This window comes from Erpetoichthys calabaricus, chromosome 7 (assembly GCF_900747795.2).
Source record: "Erpetoichthys calabaricus chromosome 7, fErpCal1.3, whole genome shotgun sequence".
In the NCBI taxonomy this organism is placed as follows: domain Eukaryota; kingdom Metazoa; phylum Chordata; class Cladistia; order Polypteriformes; family Polypteridae; genus Erpetoichthys; species Erpetoichthys calabaricus.
This window is the reverse complement of record NC_041400.2, coordinates 68,202,207-68,229,772: the sequence shown is the minus strand read 5'-3', so window position 1 is coordinate 68,229,772 and position 27,566 is coordinate 68,202,207. Positions and strand designations below refer to the sequence as shown.

The following is a 27,566-nucleotide window of genomic DNA, read 5'->3' as shown; positions in this document are numbered from 1 at the left end:
TGTACGTTTATCATACATTTGCTCAGAGGTTGATGTGATTGTTGCTTCCTGAGCAGCCCTTCTTTTTCTCCACCCTAGCAGCCCGCTTGTTCTCTTCTTTCGTCGGCATCTTTTCGCGTTAAAACTGATTAAGTTAGTTTTTGTTTTGCAATTACTTAGTACGTTTTCTTTAATTTGTCACTTAAACTGGCACTTAAGTCTTCAGTCTGCCTCAAGAATGATTAGCGAAGGTGGTGGGGAATGAGAACGGCTCCCATATGCATGTGCTGCCCTGCTGCGCACTGCCGAGAGTTGATTCAACAATAAAATAAAATAAAAATAAAGAGTAATACAAATCATCACCCCGAAAGCGGATAGTAGACGTCACGTAGTATACTATATGTGTATCAAATTTCAAGTCAAAAGGTGAAATGGTTTGCGAGCTACAGGTGATTTAAAATCCTGGACAGACAAACAAACAGCCACAGTAGCGTATTATAGAAGAAGATTGATAGAATTCATTGTTTCTACATAAAAATGCAGTCATTTTACTTACAATTGTTTTCACCACATAACAAAGCTTGTTAGGCAGTTAATCTTTCCTGAAATTTGCGATTTCGTGTAGGTTGTGATATATTGAGGAGTTCAGAAATTTATTGTGTGACAAACATCAATTTTGATGAGCTGTCAATAGATCATTTTTGATTAGCGAATATTTCATATAAAACAAGTTGGTTTCGCGCAGTTTATTAAAAATAAAGAAAACATTCTAACGGTTTCCAAAGGTTATGAAATATCTATAAAAATCTTCACTGTAACTGTAGTATGTGAAACAGAACTAGTGTAGCTATAATGAAGGCATTGTTTATTAGTGAGTTAAAATGATAAGGGAATCTTTTATAAAATGTTCTAGAGCAAGGTGGCAAAACTACTCCCTGAAAGAACTTTTTTCAGTTTTAAAATGGAAGGCAGTTTTGGTATCAATAAAAGAGATCAGAAAAAATAAGCTATTTTTCACTTTTGTTATTTGTTTATGGACAAGTGAATTTAACTGGCGGACAAGTGGATTTTCTAAGTTTACTTGTTCGTGGACAAGTAGAAAAAAATTGATTTCCACACCCCTGGCATATATATTTATCTGAATAAGGAAAAAAATAATCCAAAGTCTATGTTGGCTACAGATATGTGTTACAGAAGCATAAACATAACTAAACAAAAAGCTCAAATTTAGTCAATTTCAAGGGGCTGCTTTGACCATGCAGGGTCATCTGCTATACTAATTAATGTACCAGCATGCAAAGTCTGAGCCTGCTTGGTGGTTTAATTCTTGAGCTATGGACTTGTGAAATTTGATGAAAAAATGACACCGGATAAAATCGATATCCACCCTCCCCTCGGATTTTATCTTGGAAAGTATTGATCTTCCATCAAAAAAATTTTACAGGGTGTCTCCTGACTAATATGGGTATACCTGGTAATTTTTCCCAGAATTTTTTGAGTCAGAATTATGTGCGCCATTGGTTGATTTGACATGGAATCACCCATTTACAGTATTATTAATTGATCAAGCTGCGAAATACCCCATGGGGAGCCCTTGCTCCTGGATCTAACATTGATTAATCGAGCCGCTTGAAGCTCCACAGAGAAACCTCACCCCCCCAGTCCACAAAGAGATTCTCTAACTAATAACTGTTCAGTTGAAGCAGTTGAAAGCTTTGCAAGTCTCACTTCATGAAAATTACTGGCCAGAAGTGCTCAAGCAAAAAAGGAATTAATTATAAATGTTTTGATTATTTAGGTTAAATTAATTGGCACTTGCAATTTATCACTGTATGAATCTGTGTCTGTGTTTATGTACCTGTGTAAGTGAGAGTGGTCCCTGTAATGGTTTTGGCCAGACCTGTGGATTAAAAAGTTTTTAGAACCTACCTACTAAAGTTATTCCATTGAGAGCTACAGTGCCTGCACAACACTCATACACACTTCACTGTTACTCCATGCATACAGTGCATCACTTTTTCAACATTTTGTTATGTTACAGCCTTATTCCAAAAATGGATTAAATTCATTTTTTTCCTCAGAATTCTACACACACACACCCCATAATAACAACGTGAAAAAAAGTTTACTGAGGTTTTTGCAAATTTATTAAAAATAAAAAACTGAGAAATCACATGTACTTAAGTATTCACAGCCTTTGCTCAATACTTTGTCAATGCACCTTTGGCAGCAATTACAGCCTCAAGTCTGTTTGAATATGATGGCACAAGCTTGGCACACCTATCTTGGCCAGTTTTGCCCATTCCTCTTGCAGCACCTCTCAAGCTCCATCAGGTTGGATGGGAAGAGTCAGTGCACAGGCATTTTAAGATCTCTCCAGAGATGTTCAATCGGATTCAAGTCTGGGCTCTGGTTGGGCCACTCAAGGACATTCACAGAGTTTGTCCTGAAGCCACTCCTTTTATATCTTGGCTGTGTGCTTAGGGTCGTTGTCCTGCTGAAAGATGAAACCGTCGCCCCAGTCTGAGGTCAAGCGCGCTCTGGAGCAGGTTTTCATCCAGGATGTCTCAGTACATTGCTGCAGTCATCTTTCCCTTTATCCTGACTAGTCCTCCCAGTCCCTGCCGCTGAAAAACATCCCCACAGCATGATGCTGCCACCACCATGCTTCACTGTAGGGATGGTATTGGCCTGGTGATGAGCGGTGCCTGGTTTCCTCCAAACGTGACGCCTGGCATTCACACCAATGAGCTCAATCTTTGTCTCATCAAACCAGATAATTTTCTTTCTCATGGTCTGAGAGTCCTTCAGGTGCCTTTTGGCAAACTCCAGGCGGGCTGCCATGTGCCCTTTTACTAAGGAGTGGCTTCCGTCTGGCCACTCTACCATACAGGCCTGATTGGTGGATTGCTGCAGAGATGGTTGTCCTTCTGGAAGGTTCTCCTCTCTCCACAGAGGACCCTCTGGAGCTCTGACAGAGTGACCACCTCCCTGACTAAGGCCATTCTCCCCCAATCGCTCAGTTTAGATGGCCGGCCAGCTCTAGAAAGAGTCCTGGTGGTTTCGAACTTCTTCCAGTTACGGATGATGGAGGCCACTGTGCTCATTTGGACCTTCAAAGCATCAGAATTTTTTCTGTAACCTTCCCCAGATTTGTGCCTTGAGACAATCCTGTCTCGGAGGTCTACAGACAGTTCCTTTTGACTTCATGCTTGGTTTTGTGCTCTGACATGAACTGTCAACTGTGGGACCTTATATAGACAGGTGTGTGCCTTTCCAAATCATGTCCAATCAACTGAATTTACCACAGGTGGACTCCAATTAAGCTGCAGAAACAGCTCAAGGATGATCAGGGGAAACAGGATGCACCTGAGCTCAATTTTGAGCTTCACGGCAAGGCTGTGAATACTTATGTACATGTGCTTTCTCAATTTTTTTATTTTTAATAAATTTTGCAAAAACCTCAAGTAAACTTTTTTCACGTTGTCATTATGGGGTGTTGTGTGTAGAATTCAGAGGAAAAAAAATGAATTTAATCCATTTTGGAATAAGGCTGTGTAACATAACAAAATGTGGAAAAAGTGATGCGCTGTGAATACTTTCCGGATGCACTGTATATTTTATTGATTGATTGATTGTTCTCCTTTGTGTTATCATTGGAATTTATTTTTCCTGAGTGAACTTGGAGTGTGACCTTGATTAAATAAGAGTCATCCTCACTTACAGAATCTGGTCAGATCTTGCTTGTAATCCAGATAAATCATGGACACTTTACGCTTGCAGCATAGAATGCCTTTTTGATTTTTTAGAATGCTTGATAATTGTGAATCCCTCCCCTGTATGTGAACTGTGCATATGGGTGTTTTATTTTCTTCTTCTTTGTTTCCAGCTGATAGTAATATACAGTACTTATGAATTACCATTTACTGATATTGTTTCTCTAAAGACCTAAAACCCTCATTTATGTAGAAATTATAATCTCTATTTTATATTTATATTGCATTGTTGTTTTTTGCACTTTTATTGTGTTCTGTAGCGCTGCAACAAATGTTGATTATTGGGACAAATATTAAGAAAGCTTAATCATCTTAGCTGAAAATGATGGCTTGAAAATGAGACTGGCAGTGATGTAATATTTGCTATTATTCAGTATATGTAATTTTTTATGTTTAAACAATTTGTTAATTTTATTAATTTTATTAAAATCAAATAACATTTCCATACAAGCATTTCCATACAAGCAAGTCACCCATGAGAAAGAAAGAGTATATGTCATTTAAAAACATAATGAGAAAAACAGAACCTGGAAAGAGTTTCGTCTTTAATTCATTACCAGCTTACCGCAGTGTTTCAATTTTAAATTTAAAGAAAAAAAATGTTCTTTCTTTGTGCTACATTAAAATAAAAAAAAACATATTTTCACAGCTCAACCTTATAAAGTAAATGAAATGGGTTCAAGTTCAAAGTAAGTTATCTGAAATTTAACCACAAATTTGAAGTCAGTTTGATGGAAATGAGCTGTTGACAGCAAAATGTGATGTTATTTGACTAATTTTATCACTTAAAAATTCACATTCAGTCAATAGAAACCTAGTTTTCTATAATGTTAAATTGTCATTTCAACCGTAGCCTTTATGCATAGAACAATAAGCTTGTAAAAGTGGATTGCACAATGTTAAAAAAAAATATTCTATTCAGATGTTTAAGCAGTCCAGTGTTCAAAATTCAAATCGCAGTGCAACAACCCATTTAATCAGGTAACAAGATATTAAAAACATGTTTCCTGTTTTGTTATTTTACAGTTTTCAAGCCATGACTCGATGGGCCCGTGCAAATAACCACCGACATAAGCCATCTAATGCTACACCATGGAATCAGATGTGGCAGACTTCTAAAAAAGCAAACAATGGACAAGGTTCATCTCAACTTTCTACAAATGCACAGAAACTCTCAGTTAAGCAGAATCAACAAGGAGGTGCCATACATAAAACAAAGAAAAAAAAAAAGGACTACAATAATGAAGATGTGAATGGGTTCATAGATTATTTAAAGCAAAGTGGTCAGCCTTTGCCACTGGATTATGTGGGAGTAGAAGCAGAAAGTGAAATATTTAAAGAGGAGCTCTCTGTTGCACTGAAAAAAGATAAAAGAAAAAATGACAGAAGAATAAAGAGGCAGAAGGCTAAGCAGAATAATATGGTACATTTTTTTGTGATTTGGAAGTAATAATGTTTCTTTAAATCTTTAGGTGCTTTTGTTTGATGGAGCCTATTCAGAATTCATCATCCTGCATGTATTCATTATGATGATCTACTAAAATTTTGACATATCTTTTTTGCATTGCTACCTTCTCCCTGTGGCTCAGTTGTTTCCTTTATGTGTTTTAATGACTTTTGTGCAATTGTAAGTTCTGTTTGTGTTACTGCATGAACTGCTATTCATTATCAATTTTTTATGGACTGAACATAAATTAATTGCATTTTTCCATCAAAATACGCTGAGTAGCTTTAATACGGCAGTCATTTTTATCAGGTAATTAAAATGTATGAAAATAAAGAATCTTTATTTTAAGATTAATTTGGCTATCATGACGCCGTACCTCTTGCTGCATCCAAACGGTGCCATCTTTCGCCTTCCGCCTGGTGCAGCTGTGTTGTTCTTATATGTTAGTGGACGTTTCTTTCAGGGAGGGCTTCTGTTCTCTTTCTCCGATGTAGAACCCTCATCCTTATCTGAGTTCACCTCTATTATAGGACTTAATTTATTTGAAAACTATCAGTGTCAGATTGGGGCGAGCGTGAACGTGGCAGAGAGAATAAAAATGATAAAAAAAAAAAAAAAAAAAAAAACACGCTAACCTTTACAAGTACCATACATTTACACTGGCTGTTACAGACTCAAATCAAATGTTTGTTTTTAGTGTATAATAGTAACAATAAGAGCAACTCACTACTCAAAATGTAGGCTGTTTGCGCCTACATTTGGTAATTCTAATGTTAAAAAACTGTTTAGAACATTAGAACAACCTAGACAAGAACACGCCATTCAGCCCAACAAAGTTCACCAGTCCTATCCGCTTAATTCGAAAAAAACATCAAGTCTAGTTTTGAAAATTTCTAAAGTGTTACTGCCTACCACTCTACTTAGTACCTTTTTCCAAGTGTCTGTGGTTCTCTGTGTAAAGAGAAAATTTACCTTTAACGAGCGAAATTTACCTTTAACAAGTTTCCAACTGTCTTAATGTACTTGATGAATTCATTTTAAAATGACAGTCTCAATCCAATTCCTCAATAATTTTAAACAGCTTTAATCATGTCACCTCTTAAACTTCTTTAGCTTAAACTGAAAAGGCTCAGCTCTTTTAATCTTCATAATTAATCTCCTTTAGCCCTGGAATCAGCTTAGTTGCTCTTCTGTGGACCTTTTCTAGTGTTGCTATGTCCTTTTCGTAGCCTGGAGACCAAAGCTGCGCACAGTACTCCAAATAAGTCCTCACCAGTGCATTATAAAGCTTGAGCGTAACCTCCACACATTGTGCTATATAACCTAGCATTCTGTTTGCCTTTTTAATGGCTTCTGAGTACTGTTGGGAAGTTGATAGCGTGGAGTTCACTGCAACTCCTAAATCCTTCTCATAAGGTGTACTCTTGATTTTAAGACCTCCCATTGTGTATTCAAATGTAACATTTTTACTTCCTACGTGTAATACTTTACTTTTACTAACATTAAATTCCATCTGCCACCAATCTGCATAAGTCCTTCTGTAATGATTTAACAGATTCCAAATTGTCTGCTAATCCACCTATCTTGGTATCATCTGCAAAATTAACCAGCTTGTTACTCTTGAGTCATTTATATAAAATATATATATAATTACATTACAGTATATATTAACAATAGCACTGGCCCTAGCACTTACCCCTGTAGAATACCACTCTTAACATCAGCCAATTCTGATAAGGTTCCTCGCACCATCACCCTCTGCTTCTTGTGTTTGAGCCAATTCTGCACCCATCTAAAAATATTCACCTGAACTCCGACTTCCTTTAGTTTGATGCCCAGCCTCTCATGTGGCACCTTTATCAAATACTTTCTGAAAGTCAAGATAAGTATCATATGCTCCACTTTAATCATATCCTTCTGTTGCTTCCTTGTAGAATTCCAGCATGTTAGAAAAATGTGACTTTCCTCTTCTGAACCCATGCTGACTGTTGTGATAGAAACCAGGCATTAGTGAGCCCAAGACCACGAACACACAGAGTTCCAGGTTCAAATAAAGGATGGGTTTATTTACCACAATACCTTTTCTGTCACACAAGCACAAGTTTTTCTCTTCACAATATTTTTCTTCTCACCACCATACTACCTTCCTCCAGTCAAGTGTTGATCTACTTCCTCCCTCCCTCCTCTGACTCAACTGGAGTGCAGTCGCTTTTATTAAAGAATTCGGGAGTACTTACAGACAGCAGCAGGGCTGTGTTGCCAGACTACACTTCCCAGCATGCTATACTGGTTCCATACTGAGCCCTGATATCCGGGGCCACTGCCATCTAGAGTGCTGGGCAAGTAAAAAGTCCCCTGCGACATCTTCCCTTTCCGGTTGACTGTCCATCCATCCTTTCTGGCCCTGTCTTCCAGGTCTGATCCCCTTCATCTTCCTGGCCAGGATGCCTGTCTGCCTGCTAGGAGCCTCCCATCTGTTTAAGGAATCATTCCTTCTTTTGGCTAGGATGCCCAACCAGCCTGTGTGGCATTTATACTGTTCAGAAAAACTCCTGTACTTGCCATGTGCTGCTTGAACTTATCCTTAATTCCTTCCACTAATTTTCCTGTGATGCATGTTAAGCTTACTGGCCTATAGTTGCTTTGATCTGCCCAGTCACCCTTTTTATATAACGGGATAATATTTGCCATTTTCCAGTCCTTCAGAATCTCCCTAGTGCGCAGTGACTTCCTAAAACTATGCACCAAGGGTTTATATATGTACTCGCTACCCTCCTTAAGAACTCAAGCGTAAATATTATCTGATCCTGGTGATTTGTTTGATTTCAACCTATTTAATCTGAGCAGTACTTCTCCCTCCTCAATTTCCAAATCCTTCAGTACCCCCTTAGTAGTCCCATTTACCGCTATGAGGTTATCCAGTTCCTCACTTGTGAAGACCTCAGAAAAATGCAAGTTTAGAGCATTCACTATTTCGCTGTCTGTATCTTTTAGTTCCCCTTTACTATTTCTGATGCACTTCACCTCTTCCTTGACTGTTCTTTTACTACTAAAATACTGAAAAAATCTCTTAAGGTCGTCTTTTGCCTTATCTGCTATATTCCTTTCCAGCTGTCTTTTAGCCTCCCTAATACCCTTCTTAATGGTTGCTCTCATATCCTCATACGCCCTACGATCCACTTTGGAGTTATTAGTCTTATATGCTGTATAAAGCTGTTTTTTTCCTTTGCAGCTTTTTTTTTTTTTTAACCCACTGTGGAGTTTTTAAAAATTTTCTATTAATTCCAAATTTAGTTATGTACCTGTCCTGCATTACATGCAAAACATTTATAAATCTGTTCCACTGTTCCTCGACTTTCTCCACACTTAAAATATTATCCCAGTCTACCCTCCTTAGACTTTGCCACATCTCCTCAAAATTTGCCATAACAAAGTTAAACTTAAGAATTTTAAGTTTAATTTAATTTTAAGTTTGACCCTAGTGGTTCACCTCTATACCCTCAATTTCATCTTGATTGTTACAAAATACTAAATCCTGACAAAATTCACCCCACATTGGTGCTTTAACATGCTGTGTTAAAAAACAGTCACTGATTATTTATAAAAACTCCTGCTCTTGTGCTCCTCCATTTGCAAGGTTATCTTGGTTAATATTTGGATAATTAAAATCACCCATGATTATAAAATCCCCTTGTAAACCTGCCTTTTTAATATTACTAAAATGATGTGTGATGAAATTACTGTATGCATTGGGTGGTCTATAACACACCACTAAAATAAGGCCTCTTTCCCTAATGCTCTCCAGGCAAAGCCACATGTCCTCATTAAGATGGGGTTCATCATCCAAATGAAGAGGACTTTAAATTCTGTTGGACATAAACAGCAACTCCACCTCCTTTTCTGTTCTGTCTGTCCTTCCTATAAATGTGTATCCCTGTATGTTACACTCATCCCCATCTTTGCTGTTTAGCCAGATTTCTGTTATTGCTATATCATCATAATTATGCTCTGCTACATACAGCTCCAATTCACTGGCCTTATTTTCGATACTTCTAGCATTAAGGCAAACTATTTTTAATGTATTACTCCTTTTATATTTAATTGTTGGGGTAGAATTTACATTACTCCCGTTTCTATTTCTACAGCATTTTTTGTTCCTCCATGTATAGTTCTAAACCTGGCCTGTCCTAAACTCCTTGCCCCCACTTTCCCTATTTTTAACAATCCTCGACTAGCCTACTCATATGCCTCCCCAGTACACTGGTACCCCTCCAGTTCAGATGTAACCTGTCGTGGCAGAACAGGTCCCAATGCCCCATAAACCTATACCCTTCTACCCTGCAGCAAGACTTGAGCCACGCGTTAAGCCTTCCAATCTCCTCATTCTTACCTGGACTGGCATGTGGCACAGGCAGAACCTCAGAGAAGACTAACTTGGCAGTTCTGCTCCTCAGCCTGGCACCCAACTCTTTGAATTTTGAATTTAGATTGCACAACTGACAAACAACCCTTATGTATGTCATTTGTTCCAACATGGGCAATGACAACTGGATCCACCCTCATTCTGGCCAAAAACCTATCTATGCTTCCAGGGAGGTCCCCCACCTGTGCACCCAGAAGGCAACATACTGTGCAAGACTCTCTGTCTCTGGAGCAAACCTGTGCTTCAATCCCCCAAATGACTGAGTCCCCAACTATCACTACCTCTCTCTTTCTGAGATTTGGTTTTGAGGTGGCCCATTGGGGCTCCTCATCCCTGCCTACCATGTCAGAATCATCAGACACTGTCCAGCTTCGCAAGGACCTGAAAACGGTTTAACACTTATAATTCTGTGGTTGATGCCGCTGAACAGTGTGCACCCTTACGCCTTTTGACCGTGACCAACCTACCTGTCTGGTCTGGAATCTCTTGCCATGCCATCTTATAGGAGCACACTATCTCTCTAAAGGACATCTGGGCCAGGTCTGCCAATTTTCTACTAAAGTGCAAGCCAGCCAGCTCCTCCTCCAGTTCATTGTCCCTGAGCTTGAGGTGCTGGATCAGCTGTCATCTCCTGCAGATGTAGGCCTCATAGATGACTGGCTCCTCCAAGCCATCATCTAAAAAGTCCAAAATCCAGCTGGACTAGCATTGAACGGACCTCATTTTTAAAATTTGATTCAGGATTTCTAAAACTGCCTTAACTTTTTCTTTTTTTCAATTAAAATTAAATTATTTAACTTAAATGGTAAAACTAAAAAATTTAGCCAACAAAAATAGATTATAGAACTGCTACAGCTATTTTAAATCTTCTGTCCCCTGCTCCTGTACCATTCTCTCTCTTTCTCAACTGCCTACTGTCTATACTTCTATGAGGTTACATTTAATTTTGTTTTTGTAAGTTTGCGCTCGTCTTATTTCTTATTTAAAAGCACTCCACTCGCACTGTCTGTATTCCCCCATATTAATAAACCCTTATGCTGTTGCCCACTTAACTGTCCTACCTCCAGACTGCTAAGAACTATCCATCCATCCATTGTCTCCCGCTTATCCAAGGTCGGGTCGCGGGGGGTAGCAGCTTGAGCAGAGATGCCCAGACTTCCCTCTCCCCGGCCACTTCTAGCTCTTCCGGGAGAATCCCAAGGCGTTCCCAGGCCAGTCGAGAGACATAGTCCCCTCCAACGTGTCCTGGGTCTTCCCCGGGGCCTCCTCCCGGTTAGACGTGCCCGGAACACCTCACCAGGGAGGCGTCCAGGAGGGCATCCTGATCAGATGCCCGAGCCACCTCATCTGACTCCTCTCGATGCGGAGGAGCAGCTGCTCTACTCTGAGCCCCTCCCGATGACTGAGCTTCTCCCCCTATCTTTAAGGGAAAGCCCAGACACCCTGCGGAGGAAACTCATTTCAGCCACTTGTATTCGCGATCTCGTTCTTTCGGTCACTACCCATAGCTCATGACCATAGGTGAGGGTAGGAACATAGATCGACTGGTAAATTGAGAGCTTCGCCTTGCGGCTCAGCTCCTTTTTCACCACGACAGACCGATGCAGCGCCCGCATTACTGCGGTTGCCGCACCGATCCGCCTGTCGATCTCACGCTCCATTCTTCCCTCACTCGTGAACAAGACCCCGAGATACTTGAACTCCTCCACTTGGGGCAGGATCTCGCTACAACCCTGAGAGGGCACTCCACCCTTTTCTGGCTGAGGACCATGGTCTTGGATTTGGAGGTGCTGATTCTCATCCCAGCCGCTTCACACTCGGCTGCGAACCGATCCAGAGACAGCTGAAGATCACGGCCTGATGAAGCAAACAGGACAACATCATCTGCAAAAAGCAGTGACCCAATCCTGAGCCCACCAAACCGGACCCCCTCAATGCCCTGGCTGCGCCTAGAAATTCTGTCCATAAAAGTTATGAACAGAATCGGTGACAAAGGGCAGCCCTGGCGGAGTCCAACTCTCACTGGAAACGGGTTCGACTTACTGCCAGCAATGCGGACCAAGCTCTGGCACCGATCGTACAGGGGACCGAACAGCCCTTATCAGGGGGGGCCGGTACCCCATACTCTCGGAGTACCCCCCACAGGATTCCCCGAGGGACACGGTCGAATGCCTTTTCCAAGTCCACAAAACACATGTAGACTGGTTGGGCAAACTCCCATGCACCCTCCAGGACCCTGCTAAGGGTATAGAGCTGGTCCACTGTTCCACGACCAGGACGAAAAACCACACTGTTCCTCCTGAATCCGAGGCTCGACTATCCGACGGACCCTCCTCTCCAGGACCCCTGAATAGACTTTTCCAGGGAGGCTGAGGAGTGTGATCCCTCTGTAGTTGGAACACACCCTCCGATCCCCCTTCTTAAAGAGGGGGGACTACCACCCCGGTCTGCCAATCCAGAGGCACTGTCCCCTGATGTCCATGCGATGTTGCAGAGGCGTGTCAACCAAGACAGTCCTACAACATCCAGAGCCTTGAGGAACTCCGGGCGTATCTCATCCACCCCCCGGGGCCCTGCCATCAAGGAGTTTTTTGACCACCTCGGTGACCTCAGTCCCAGAGATGGGGGAGCCCACCTCTGAGTCCCCCAGGCTCTGCTTCCTCATTGGAAGGCATGTTAATGGGATTGAGGAGGTCTTCGAAGTACTCCCCCCACCGACCCACAACGTCCCGAGTCGAGGTCAGCAGCGCACCATCCCCACCATATACAGTGTTGACACTGCACTGCTTCCCCTTCCTGAGACGCCGGATGGTGGACCAGAATCTCCTCGAAGCCGTCCGAAAGTCGTTCTCCATGGCCTCCCCAAACTCCTCCCATGCCCGAGTTTTTGCCTCAGCAACCACCAAAGCCGCATTCCGCTTGGCCTGCCGGTACCTATCAGCTGCCTCCAGGGTCCCACAGGACAAAAGGGTCCTGTAGGACTCCTTCTTCAGCTTGACGGCATCCCTTCACCGCCGGTGTCCACCAACAGGTTCGGGGATTGCCGCCACGACAGGCAACCGACCACCTTACGGCCACAGCTCCCGGTCAGCTGCCTCAACAATAGAGGCACGGAACATGGCCCATTCGACTCAATGTCCCCCACCTCCCTCGGGATGTGGTCGAAGTTCTGCCGGAGGTGGGAGTTGAAACTACTTCTGACAGGGGGCTCTGCCAGACGTTCCAGCAGACCCTCACAACACGTTTGGGCCTACCACGCCTGACCGGCATCCTCCCCCACCATCGAAGCCAACTCACCACCAGGTGGTGATCAGTTGACAGCTCCGCCCCTCTCTTCACCCGATTGTCCAAGACATGTGGCCGCAAGTCCGACGACACGACCACAAAGTCGATCATCGAACTGAGGCCTAGGGTGTCCTGGTGCCAAGTGCACATGTGAACACCCCTATGCTTGAACATGGTGTTCGTTATGGACAATCCGTGACGAGCACAGAAGTCCAATAACAAAATACCGCTCGGGTTCAGATCGGGGGGGCCATTCCTCCCAATCACGCCCTTAAAGGTCTCACTGTCATTGCCCACGTGAGCATTGAAGTCTCCCAGCAGAACGAGGGAGTCCCCAGAAGGTATGCCCTCTAGCACCCCCTCCAGGGACTCCAAAAAGGGTGGGTACTCTGAACTGCTGTTCGGTGCATACGCACAAACAACAGTTAGGACCCGTCCCCCCACCCGAAGGCGAAGGGAGGCTACCCTCTCGTCCACCGGGGTAAACCCCAATGTACAGGCTCCAAGTTGGGGGGCAATAAGTATACCCACACCCGCTCGGCGCCTCTCACCGGGGGCAACTCCAGAGTGGTAGAGAGTCCAGCCCCTCTCAAGGAGATTGGTTCCAGAGTCCAAGCTGTGCGTCGAGGTGAGTCCGACTATATCTAGCCGGAACCTCTCAACTTCGCGCACTAGCTCAGGCTCCTTCCCCTTCAGAGAGGTGACATTCCACGTCCCAAGAGCCAGCTTCTGTAGCCGAGGATCGGACCGCCAAGGTCCCCGCCTTCGGCCACCACCCAACTCACACTGTACCTGACCTCCTTGGCCCCTCCCATAGGTGGTGAGCCCATGAGAAGGGGGGCTAAGAACTAATCAATCTTAAATAAAGAGAAAAGCCATGCATAATGACACCTTTTATTGGCTAACTAAAAAGATTACAATATGCAAGCTTTCGAGGCAACTCAGGCCCCTTCTTCAGGCAAGATGTAATAAATAAATAAATCTTACTTAGTGAGTATCTGCTGGTAGTTTAATTTTTTACTATCTTATCTGCTCCTACAGCCCCTAGTGCCTGATCAGGCATCTTAACGTTTGCCTTTATTGCTTTGAAGTCAGTCATGGGCTTTAACTAAAGAATTACTGTTTCAGTTACTTATTAACTATTTATTGTTATAGATGCCATTATCAGTTACTGCTGCTTTCTACCCTGCCTCCTCAATGCTAGTTCAAATACAGATAACAAAAACAAGTACAAGGAACTACACCTCCAAACACCCGCTACTTTTGCTCCTGTGCTCAGCTCAAGCTCTTTTGCAGAGTCACAAACAAGCAATCATGGTTGAGAACCAGAAAAACAGTGGTCAGCCACAGAAACTGAGTGAAGCAAAGGAGCAATACATTAAGCTTTCTTCTATTTTAAACTTTATTGGTGCAGAACTGGTTGAAACCACTGGGACACCCATCTACATTCCAGAGAAGTCTTATCAGAAGTGCTCTTCTTGTTTACAACAAAGCCACTCTAACAGAGTGCAGTTTGTCTGCCAGCGGGCCTAAGAATGGTACATGGATGAATATCTGTAGGTAACAGTGATGCACAGTAGAGGTTCCCTATAGGGTTGGGGCTGCATTTCTGCAACTTCAGCTGGTGATTTGATAAAAGTTGTTAAACCCCACATTGCTGAGAAGTACAGTCGGTAATTATCTATCATGCAACAGATGGTATGGCCCCAGAGAGTGACAATCTCAGCATCATTGAGCCAGACTGGGATTATTTGCAGAGAGACAGAAGCAAGTAAGACAGCCAAAGTCTGTATTATGGCAAATTCTCTTAGAGATGGTAAAATATGCATCAGGAATGTTGTTTTTTATTTTTTTTTGTTGCACCATAAATACCTCAGAGCTAATTCCCCTGTCAGAAAATTGTGTGTTTGTTTTTCCCAGCCTAGATTTTTATACTTTAAATTTAGGATTGAAAGATTCAGCCATATAGTCAACTCAAGAATTAGAATATTCACATGGGAAACAAAAGCTATTCTAAACACAAGAAATGCATCCATCTAGTAAAGATTACATTTTTCTCTCTATGACTGCATTTGTTAATTATCTGTTTTTTGTTTGCCATCTACACCTCCTAACCTCCTCTTTTTATGATGGGAAAACAGATATGTTTCAAGTGCAGAAAAACTGGCCATGGCCTAGCTGATTGTCCACAGGCAGAAGAGGATCAGGACCTGGGAAGAGGAATTTGCTACCGTTGTGGATCTACTGAACATGAAATCCATAGATGCAGAGCAAAAATAGACCCTGCAGTTGGTAAGAAAGTGAAAAATTGATTTAAATAGTTGTCTTTAAAGTAGTAAAAATATCCTACAAAACATTTTCACACCACTTTTTCTGTTCACGTTATGTTTAAATTCTGTTTTGATATTATCACTGCTGTAACCGGGGTATTATAGGAAATCTGCAAGAAAATCTGTACCAGGGACTGAAGTATATACAGTAGTAGAGCATCACAGTATTTCACAAAAAAGCAAAGGCATTTTCTGATAGTGTCATTGTCAAGGTACTATGACTGGAGTGGTCACCGCCATAACAGTTGTTTAGAAAATTCATATGAAATTATGTTGGCTGCATCAAATAAGCAATTGGTACCCAAAACTTTACATCTATGTAATATTTAATATCTATGTGAAAGTTAAAAATCACTTATCAAACGTTTATTATCATTTAGAGCTATATGAAATGAATGGCTGTTACATTGGGCTAAGAATATGGAATGCTGTTTTGAAGGTCTTATTATTAATATAATTGTGATTGATTCTACTTCAGTATTTTATATTATTAACACCTGAAAGGATTAAAATTGTTTAGATTTTATGAAGAAACATAATATTCAAATTTTAAATTCCGGAGATATTACTGTAAAAGCCACTAAATATTCCCTTAATATGCCACTGAAATCACTTTCTTTAGTTTCCAAATATCAATAGTTTTAATAAGTTGTTTTTTTTGTTATTGTTTACCAAATTTACATTATATCAGTAGCTTTTTGCTTTAAGTAATTTTGCATAAGTATATACTAAGCATGTACACTTCACGTTTTCACTTTTATTCTCTTGTAGGAGAATTTCCATTTGCTAAATGCTTCATTTGTGGTGCATCAGGACACGTTTCAAGATCATGTCCTGATAACCCTAAAGGGGTATATTCACAAGGTAGGAGAATGGTTTGATTCAGTTAGTGTTTCAGTTCACAGGATTAAAGACAGATGTTGTGTTTAAGACTAGTAAGGTTTTACTATTACAGCAGTCATTGTCTTTCTATATATTATTCCAAGTATGGAGTCTCTACTTTCTCTTGTTGTCTATCTTCATTAATACAATACAATACAATACAGTTTATTTTTGTATAGCCCAAAATCACACAGGAAGTGCCGCAATGGGCTTTAACAGGCCCTGCCTCTTGACAGCCCCCCAGCCTTGACTCTCTAAGAAGACAAGGAAAAACTCCCAAAAAAACCTTGTAGGGAAAAAATGGAAGAAACCTTGGGAAAGGCAGTTCAAAGAGAGACCCCTTTCCAGGTAGGTTGGGCATGCAGTGGGTGTCAAAAGAAGGGGGTTAATACAATATAGTGCAGTACACAGAACAGAACAATTCCTCAATATAGTAAGAAATAAAAAATATAAATTTTAGAAGTACAGAGCAGAATTTAACAGTAGATGATATATCCCATAATAAGATTTGGATTTGTGTAGAGTCCTGGAGACCTCATCCTTCAAGCTGCCTCCCCCATTTGGCCATTCCACGGCTGAAACAGTGCTGGGCCAGCCAATCCGATGAAAGGACCCCTCTTTCCCACGATTCCTGCGATCCTCCATCTGGGATGACTTTTCCTTAGGCAGGCAAAACAACTTGGCAGGTGGGCCGTGGCACCAAGTGCCACATTTGAGTACCGAGCAGAAAAACAGAATAAGTGAGGGTTAGTATACAATTATAACTGTCATGTTACTTATGTTTAAGTGCTAATGACTAACAACGCTGCGGTGGGTTGGCACCCTGCCCAGGATTGGTTCCCTGCCTTGTGCCCTGTGTTGGCTGGGATTGGCTCCAGCAGACCCCCGTGACCCTGTGTTCGGATTCAGCGGGTTGGATAATGGATGGATGGATGGATGACTAACAACAGAGATGCAGTCTGTACAGTTAATCAGCAGCTCTAATCAGGATATGCTAAACTGAAGTAGTGAGTCTTCAGCCGGGATTTAAAAGCTGAGACTGAAGGGGCATCTCTTATAGTAGCAGGCAGACCATTCCACAGTTTAGGGGCCCTGTAACTAAAAGCTCGACCTCCCACTGTTATTTTATTAATCCTTGGAATCATAAGCAGACCGGCATCTTGAGATCTTAATGTGCGCTCAGGTTTGTAAGTCATGATAAGTTCAGACAAGTAAGCCGGACCTCGACCATTTAATGCTTTATATGTTAAAAGAAGGATTTTGAAATCTGCCCTAAACTTAACCGGGAGCCAGTGTAAGGATTTAAGAACTGGAGTTATGTGTTCGTATTTTCTTGTTCTTGTAATAATTCTTGCAGCCGCATTTTGGATTAACTGGAGGCTATATAAAGAACAGTTTGAACATCCAGTGAACACCGCATTGCAGTAGTCAATCCTACTAGAGATAAATGCATGAATTAGTTTCTCAGAATCCTGTTTATTTAAAAAGCGCCTTAATTTCCTAACATTTTTAAGATGGAAGAAACATGTTTTGGACAACTTTGTATTATGCACTTTAAATGACATGCTAGAGTCAAAGATAACTCCTAGATTGCGTGCTGATTCAGTAAAATTGACTGGGATTCCAACTGAGTTAAATGATGACAAAATATTGTTGTGATCAGCATCATTCCTTCCAACAATTAACATCTCTGTTTTATCTGTATTTAAAGACAAGTAGTTCTCATTCATTCACTCCTTTAATTCGCTAACACAACTAATTAAAGACAACATTGGAGACACTTCATTTGATTTAAATGAAAGGTATAACTGGGTGTCATCTGCATATAAGTGAAAATTAACATTGTTTCCTAATGAGAGATCCCAGTGGAAGCATGTACAGTGAAAACAGTACTGAGCCCTGCGGGACACCATATTGAACTTCTGTGTATAATGATGGAGTATTGTCAGCACATTTCTGTACATATTGGAATCGATTTGATAAGTAAGAACTAAACCAAGCGAGCACAGTGCCTGTAAGCCCAACATCATTTTCCAGCCTGTACAGTAAAATAGAATGGTCGATGGTGTCAAACGCTGCACTTAAGTCCAACAACATAATTATAGTGGAGTTTCCTTCATCAGAGGATATCAGAATGTCATTTACAACCCGTGTTACTGCCGTTTCTGTACTATGACCAGTGCGAAAACCAGACTGGAATTTCTCAAATAAATTGTAATGCGTAAGGTGTGTCTGAAGCTGACTGGCGACTACTTTTTCTAGTATTTTAGAGAGAAACAGTAAATTTGAAATAGGCCTATAATTAGTATATGTGGGTCAAGGTCTGACTTTTTAAGTAATGGTTTAATGACTGACACTTTTAGTGTATCAGGTATTGTCCCATGCAATAATGAACTATTGATAATGTTTAGGATAGGCGCTGCAAGAACATCCATTGCACTTTTTACTAGTTTTGTTGGCACTGGATCTAGGGAACAAGTAGTGGGCTTCATTTTAGAAATTAAACTTAAGACTTCCTGCTCAGTTACAGGATTAAAATTACTAAAGTGCTGAGTGCAATGTGAGACAGGGTCTGCTAAGCTAGTATTTGGTTTGTACTGTGATGTACTGAAATACAGACTGTTGATTGATTTATATGGAATAAGAATTTAAGAGTGTAGTATTTAAATTAGTATTCATACCTACAAGTATTTTACAGGAAAATGAAAGATTATGTACATACTGTTTTTACTGTACATATGTGCCACTTGGAAGACAATTTTTTTTTTGTTCTCTGGTTTAAGCCACTCAATTCTAGTATAAGACTTTAGTCCACTGAAATTGGGGTGGGGTTGGTGGTCAATGCAGTGTTACAGTGTTTTTTATAACAAGTTATACCTGATATTGACAACAAGTATCATTTAGCTTTTCTGCATGGTGTTTTGGAATCTCTGCCTCAGTTCTAACATTAGTAATCCATTGTCAATGGGAATGTAGAAACAATTTTTTTGACTTTTTACAGCAAATACATCGCTTATACATTCTCGTAATTGCAACACCGTAAACATTAGCTCTACTGCTGAGATTAGTAAATCATATTCTGTGAAGCATTGTAATGAGTGGTCAGTGGCATAGAGCGAGTTTTTAAATAGTTGTGCCCTGTGACGTGCTGGCTCTGATTGGGCCTGGTTGACTTTACCCTGGTGACACTTGGGGTTCCTGGTTGATGGTGAAGGCTTGTGTGAATCTGTGCGTCAGTCAGGTGCCTCATTAGCAACTCAGAGGGAGCATCATTGTTTCACACTCGTACCCAGTTAGGAGATGCAGTATAAGAGAAGCTTGCATAACAGTGAGGGAAGGACAAAAGAGAAGGAAGAAAATGAAAGGAAACAAAGAAGAAAGGTTAAAAGATAGGAGAGAAGAAGGCAGGGATAAGGAAGAGCTGGTACGTGAGAGAGCGAGCAAGTGACAGATGCAGGCAGCCGGGAGGAGAGCCCTTGGTAGAAAGAGGGGCTGATGCTCAGGTCTGAAGAGAGTTACTCTCACTGAGCGCTATGGATACAGAGTAACATGTGGCTTGCTTTTGCATAAGTCTGAGAAGACAGCGGGAGTCGGAGAGGCTTGGATGGGGATCCCTGTTAGGGCCGAGGATGACTGCAAGGACCCAAGCCACATTAAGAAGAGGTTTGGATGGGGCACTCTACTGGGAGTCATGGAGCAGTATAGCCCCAAACCTGGAAAAGGATAGCTGTGTCTGTCGGCAGGCATCTCCCCTGTTTCTAAGATCCTGTTTGGGATTAGCAGAGGAGACATGAATTTTAAAAGGACGTGCTGGGGAATGTGATTTTAAAGATTTTCCTGCTCTATGATTTTAGCTTCATTTTTAATGGTTTATTTATGGGATTGTTTTTAAGCTACACATGTTCACTGACTTTTATGGATTATTTATTTATTGAAGATTTTGCACTGCATTTTTTATTTGAGCAGTTTTTATTTTTTTCCTACCCCATTCCGTAAATGTGTGTCCTCATTTGCCTGACTCATCCCTTGGTTAAGTTGCATATGATTCGGGTTCAAGTGCTTAAGTTGCTTGTTTGTGTTTATTTTGGTTTTTGAGACTTTACAGTAAATAAACAGGTTAATATGAAACATACATTAGATAGATAGATAGATTACTATATGATAGGAATCTCAAATTAAAATCAAGTACTCCACATACTACAAACTTGGATGATTTCTGCAACAGCAGCTGATAGGAGCACTAGAAAGCTAATTTATATTAAATTCCTAAGTACTGTATATAAAATTATGTAATTAAAGCGAATGTGGAAAAGCAAGAATTCTATGCTGAAATCACTTGTCACATGTGTTTGCATTGTTCACAAGCACTTGTCACAATGCTTTGCTTGCTTCAGCTCTGACTGATCAAAGATTGTGTCTGTGTGAAGGGTACATCAGGACTGAGCTGCAACAAAGCTCCATGAGTACACGAACAAAAGAAAAGAAGGCTACTGTTCTGGGAAAAAAATATCAACTCTGAATTTTTTTTTAGTATTTGAGATCTGAATATATCAGACTGTTTAATAATTTATTATAAAAATAGCATATTAATGCTCTATATGTACTTCATTGATTGTACATTTATGTAACCATTAGAACTTAAGATGCATATTTGTGTAGATTTAAGTAATGTTTTAATTGAATTATTGTCTAATGTCTTGTTTAATTCAATTAATGTCTGATGACATTTTATTGCTTAAAAGCCTTCCTGAAAATATAAGGGCTAATCTCTATATGTGTTATGCATATAGTATAACCAGTCTTACTATGGAGATTTGCTTATGTACTTGAAAAATAGAGTGAGATTAAATGTCAGTGTTTTATCCCATTAGTGTGATAAATTGACACATTTTTGCCGATAAGAGTATGATTTCATCCTTCTGTCAAATTAAAAGAACACTAACACTGAGTAAATGAGGAGTTTCATGTTAACCTAGCATGCATACGTTTGGGACATGGAAGGAAAAGAAAATATTAATATTCATAGGACTGTATTTACATTACATAGGATTGCAATCTTTTTAGTTAGCCAATAAAAGGTGTCATTTTGTTTGACTTTCAATTATATTCATAGGACTAACTTACTATTTGAAAAATACTTTCATTATTGCCACCATTGTTCATTTAAAGATTGTTCTATTAGTTTGCAAGTTAATGTTAATGGTGACAATTTACTACTTGGGTTTCATTAACTATTTATTAACACACCCACCCATGTAATGATTGAAATCATTATAATTTGAAGTTTAAAACCATTTCTCATTATGATTCTGTTCAAATCAATCGGCTTCTGTCACTTTTTCAGAACCCTTTTTATGTTTTTTATTTTCTTCTTTGCAGAAACAGCAAAGCACATTCAATATCTGTGCCTTTTAGAAAACTGTAATAGTTGACACAACAATGTCTATAGGTTCATTGTTTCATCTAACTGTGGCAGGGACTGTTTTATTACAGTGTACAAATATTGAATATCGTGCATACTATAAGTGCCGATTAAAATTATAGAGACAGGTTTTGGTACTATTGAGTCTGAATGTATTATTAGCAGTTTAAGTGTTAATTTAGAGGTAAGTTTGAGGCTAAAGCAAATGGGCTGTGAGCATTTACAGTATATTCCTTATGTTGATCCATAGTAACAAGAAATGTCATTGTCTCAAGCACTCTGTAAATGGCAACACAATTTTAAAAGTGTGCTTAAGTGATATTTGCCAGTATTTCTAAAGTATATCTTTGTTCAAATAGGTGGCAGCTGTAGAGTATGTGGTTCAGTAGAGCACTTCCAGAAGGACTGTCCAGAAAATCGGAGCTCAGGTACATTGAATTTCTTAATATGTGTAGTCTAGTTTTCTAAATGCTGTGTCTTTAAGATGTCTTTAATGTATTGTTTAAGAAAACTTATCTTCACCAATAAGGCATTAAGCTCTTTAAAATGTCAGAAAAAGCTGACAATGTAACTATGTCACTCTGCTGCTGTTATTTGTGCAGTGATCACTACGGGGACACTAATTAATACCTGTGTGATGCATATTATAAGGTACAAGTGCCTGTGCTTGGCATTAAGTATATTTACATAAACTGTAAGATAATGTCACATCAGTAAGCAAAAAATCCTCATACCACTCAGTAAGCAAAAGCACTCAAACAGAACAACCAGCTGTGACACCTGACAGTATAGTATACCTACTTGACAAAAAAGGTTTGGAAAGGTTTCTACTTGTTTCTAAGACCCTGAATTTAGTAAAGTTGTTAGGAAAATGGATAGTAGGAAATTTCACTTTTGTAATTTGATTGGTAATTTTTAGGTTGCTCATATATTTCAAAATCTTTAAGAAATGCTTAAATGTAAAATATTACTATTTTTATTTGAATTATCCATGTGACCATCATGGATAGTATTTTAACTGAAAACCGCAAACACAGCTGTGCTGGTATTTTATTGGTAATATATATCCATTTATAAAATCATCTTACAGACAAACTGAATTTTAAATTCTATGGATTTGATCCGACATACATTCCATGGGTTTTGTCATAAATTCCCTGAATTTGATTTTGAATTCTGTTGGTTTCATCTTCTGTAAACATTAACATGCAAACTGAGATTTATAAAACCTTTGACTCGTATAAGAATGTTGTTACCCATACACTAATTGAAAATTATCCTACAAACGTTTCTTTATTCACCAATAGGTTACTGCTTGCTGACTTGTTTTCACCACAGTGCATCCAGAAAGTGTTCACAGCACATCACTTTTTCCACCTTTTGTTATGTTACAGCCTTATTCCAGAATGGATTAAATTCATTTTTTCCTCAGAATTCTGCACACAACACCCCATAATGACAACGTGAAAAAGTTTACTTGAGGTTTTTGCAAATTTATTAAAAATAAAAAAACTGAGAAATCACATGTACATAAGTATTCACAGCCTTTGCTCAATACTTTGTCGATGCACCTTTGGCAGCAATTACAACCTCAAGTCTTGTTGAATATGATGCCACAAGCTTGGCACACCTATCCTTGCCCATTTTCGCCCATTCCTCTTTGCAGCACCTCTCAAGCTCCATCAGGTTGGATGGGAAGCGTCGGTGCACAGCCATTTTAAGATCTCTCCAGAGATGTTCAATCGGATTCAAGTCTGAGCTCTGGCTGGGCCACTCAAGGACATTCACAGAGTTGTCCTGAAGCCACTCCTTTGATATCTTGACTGTGTGCTTAGGGTCGTTGTCCTGCTGAAAGATGAACCGTCGCCCCAGTCTGAGGTCAAGAGCACTCTGGAGCAGGTTTTCATCCAGGATGTCTCTGTACATTGCTGCAGTCATCTTTCCCTTTATCCTGACTAGTCTCCCAGTTCCTGCTGCTGAAAAACATCCCCACAGCATGATGCTGCCATCACCATGCTTCACTGTAGGGATGGTGCCAGGTTTCCTCCAAATGTGAAGCCTGGCATTCACACCAAAGAGTTCAATCTTTGTCTCATCAGACCAGAGAATTTTCCTTCTCATGGTCTGAGAGTCCTTCAGGTGCCTTTTGGCAAACTCCAGGCGGGCTGCCATGTGCCTTTTACTAAGGAGTGGCTTCCGTCTGGCCACTCTACCATACAGGCCTGATTGGTGGATTGCTGCAGAGATGGTTGTCCTTCTGGAAGGTTCTCCTCTCTCCACAGAGAACCTCTGGAGCTCTGACAGAGTGACCATCGGGTTCTTTGTCACCTCCCTGACTAAGGCCCTTCTCCCCCAATTGCTCAGTTTAGATGGCCGGCCAGCTCTAGGAAGAGTTCTGGTGTTTCGAACTTCTTCCACTTACAGGTGATGGAGGCCACTGTGCTCATTGGGACCTTCAAAGCAGCAGAAATTTTTCTGTAACCTTCCCCAGATTTGTGCCTCGATACAATCCTGTCTCGGAGGTCTTCAGACAATTCCTTTGACTTCATGCTTGGTTTGTGCTCTGACATGAACTGTCAACTGTGGGACCTTATATAGACAGGTGTGTGCCTTTCCAAATCATGTCCAGTCAACTGAATTTACCACAGGTGGACTCCAATTAAGCTGCAGAAACATCTCAAGGATGATCAAGGGAAACAGGATGCACCTGAGCTCAATTTCGAGCATCACGGCAAAGGCTGTGAATACTTATGTACATGTGCTTTCTCAATTTTTTTATTTTTAATAAATTTGCAAAAACCTCAAGTAAACTTTTTTCACGTTGACATTATGAGGTGTTGTGTGTAGAATTCTGAGGAAAAAAATGAATTTAATCCATTTTAGAATAAGGCTGTAACGTAACAAAATGTGGAAAAAGTGATGCGCTGTGAATAACTTTCCGGGTGCACTGTATATATGGGCAGAAAATTTTGAAGGCTAGAAACCTTGGCTTCACTTCACTACTAGAGGGCTTTGACAGTTGCATATTATACAAAGAATATGTTGTTTTTGCTCATGATGAGGAGGGGCTCACAGAGCATTATTGACTATCTCTACCATCAATTTCTTCTCTCCCCCAGGAGTTTTACTGTTAGTAATTACAGTGGAACCTCAGTTCACGAACGTCTCGGTACACGTACAACTCGGTTTACGACCAAAAAGTTCGCCAAACTTTTGCCTCGGTTCAGGACCACACACTCGGTATACGAACAACCCAGGTTCCCTTTCGGTTTGTTCATGTTCAGTCTCTCCCTGTGCATTTCCTGTGCAGCGAGCAAGAGAGGGAGCGAGCGAGAGAGCGCGACGCACACACACACACAGAGGCAGCCCGAGAGACAGAGGCACACACACACAGGAGCACGCGTGAGAGAGGCGCGTGCACGCACATACACAGGAGCGCTCTAGAGAGACACACTGTGAGCTGCGAAGGTGATCGCACCTTCAGAGAATACAGACGCCCCTGGGAAAACCCCTAAGAAACATGGACAGACTACCTTCACATTCCTCCTTTCCCTTCTGGCCGGCTCTGTCGCGTAATATGCCTCTCGCGCGGTGCTCCGCCTTCTTAAAAAGCCTGCACGGGCTTCTTTCAGTTTGTTAAATAGGTTGCTTGCTACTCCTTCTTTCTCTCTCAGACAATCTCTGCTCCTGGCGGAGCTGTCATCTCTGACTTGTCATGGAGCACGTTTAAACTGTTGAAAAGAGACAAATGTTTGTTTGCAGTGCTTTGAATAAAGTTCCTTTTTTTCTACAACCTCCTGTGTCTCTGTGCAAATCTGTGACCCTAGCGTGATAACACATACAAGCGCTCCAGGCTCGCAAAAGTGAGACGCACACTCACACATTTGGGGGGAGAGAGAGGCGCGCGCGCGCGCAAACACACACACAGGAGTGCGGCTAGAGAGACACACACAGGCGCTCCAGGCTCGCAAAAGAGAGACGCACGCACACACACACAGGCGGTTTGGGGGTGGGGGGGTATTGGGGGGTTGTTAGTGGGGAGAGAGAGGCCACACACGGGCGAGCTAGAGAGACAGACACAGGCGCTCCAGGCTCGCAAAACACACACACACACAGGCGGGGGGAGAGCGCGGGAGAGAGAGCGAGCGAGCGAGGTAGAGAAGGCGTGTTTTTGTTTTCAGTTCTATTTACAGTGATCGGGTTCGTAGCCTGCATTGTTGCAATGTTACTTTTCTTGGTGGTTTGTTAAATTACGGATTTTTCAAATGTTCATTTTTTTCCCTGTGCTTAAAACTCATTAAAAAAAGTGTTTTTAGCGAGCGGTTCCTAGCACTATAGCGCAAACTATTGCAGTGTTAGTTTTCTCTGTTGTTCAAGGTTTTCTCTGTGTTATTCAATGTTTTTACATTTAGTTTATCATTACGCTGTGCATTCTATGGTATAATTAACTATATTTGTGCTTAAAAACTAAAAAATATATATATTTACATACAGTTCGTACGGTCTGGAACGGATTAATTGTATTTACATACAATCCTATGAGAGAAATTGCTTTGGTTCATGACCAACTCGGTTTACGACCAGAGTTTTGGAACGAATTATGGTCGTGAACCGAGGTTCCACTGTATGTTACTCCACTCGAGGTGGAAGTTCTCCTATACTTCAGTCCAAGTTGGAAGGAACCTTTCAGAGAGAACTTTCACAAAGTTCAGTAGTAGTATCAACTTTCTTTCAGTTATATTTTCCTGTTTGCATGATTTTGATTTCTTGCTTTTTTTGACCACCATTGTCACAGCCTATAGTTTTAATTTTCCAATAACACCAGTTGCACATATAATGTGTTCAGTTGTTATTTAGAGCATGAAATGTATATGTTTGTACTTTGTTTTGTCAGAAGTGGATAATTATAATAGGGTAATAAAATTGTATTTTGTGTCATAGCTTAATAAAGGTAAGCTTATTTTTTGCCTTCTGAATTTATTTTTAAGAGTGGTATTATTGGTATTTAAATAATATTTCAAAATTAATCAAAGATAGAGTTGGTTGTAGTGTTAAGAAATATATCAATAAAGCATAAAATGTAGTTGTAATTCAGAGATATATATAACATAATTTGATAAATGCCTCTATTTTGGATGCACAATTTAATCATTGTTATTTTCTCCTGTATTTCATTTTAAATATATTCAAGTCTGATGTGTTTATTTCTGTGTTTGCTTTTTTTTTTCCATTTTTAATTAGGAAATTCTGTGACAGTAGGAAGATGGTCAAATCAAATGAGTGCTGATCATGAAGATATTCCAGGGCCTGTGAATAAAGTGAAAACCAAAGGACAGAAAATTGTGACATTCTGATTCACCATTAAGGATTTTTTTTTTTATGTTACTGTGGATAAAAGCTTAACTGGAATTTTTCACGATTGTACATTTTGCCTTTATTATACCACCAAACAGATCTTCCACACCCCAGGTGTAGGCTGCATTTAATGAAGCAGCCACTGAATTTTCTCTAAATTTAAGTGAATGGCATTTAGTGACTTGCCATAACGAAATTTTAGAATAATTTACAGCATCCTTGTATAGTCATATCAGAAAATTTCTAGGAAAATGTATAACTTTTGTTGTACTTGTCACCTTATCTTGACATTCTCAAATGCTTTGTGCAGCAGGGTTTGTGGAAGCAAGAAGATGAAATATACCAGAGACAAAAACGTATCAATTAACTTAAAAGAATTTGTGCCTTTTGTAAAATCTGCATAAAGTATTTGTCTTTTATTAGTCAATAGTCAGCTTTTGTAGAAGTCCACAAAATCCTATCTGTGCATACTATATCGATATAAGGCCTTTAAATTATGTGAAAAGATATTTACTGTAATACTGTTCAAATCAAAAGACATTTTGCCAGCAGCAATTAAATGTGCGCAGCTCCAAATGCATCAAAGAATATCTATTTTGATTTATTTTCCTGTTTTTATGTATTAGTAAATTATAGCTACTTTATATGAAAACCTTTAGGCTGGCTT

General features: G+C 40.3%; 1 protein-coding gene across 5 annotated transcripts in view; it reads left to right on the top strand.

Annotated features, from left to right (window-relative positions):
• Nucleotides 1-27,242, top strand: part of zcchc9 (zinc finger, CCHC domain containing 9) — a 45,879-nt gene extending 18,637 nt beyond the window's left edge. For all 5 annotated transcript variants that reach the window (XM_028804699.2, XM_028804702.2, XM_051929629.1 and 2 more), the window contains exons 2-6: nt 4,782-5,178; nt 15,052-15,202; nt 16,012-16,104; nt 21,904-21,972; nt 26,786-27,242. In XM_028804699.2, the coding sequence (XP_028660532.1) occupies nt 4,782-5,178; nt 15,052-15,202; nt 16,012-16,104; nt 21,904-21,972; nt 26,786-26,898 (823 nt within the window). In that variant the 3' untranslated portion in view covers nt 26,899-27,242. The remainder of the gene's footprint in view (nt 1-4,781; nt 5,179-15,051; nt 15,203-16,011; nt 16,105-21,903; nt 21,973-26,785) is intronic.
• The last annotated feature ends 324 nt before the right edge of the window (nt 27,243-27,566 follow it).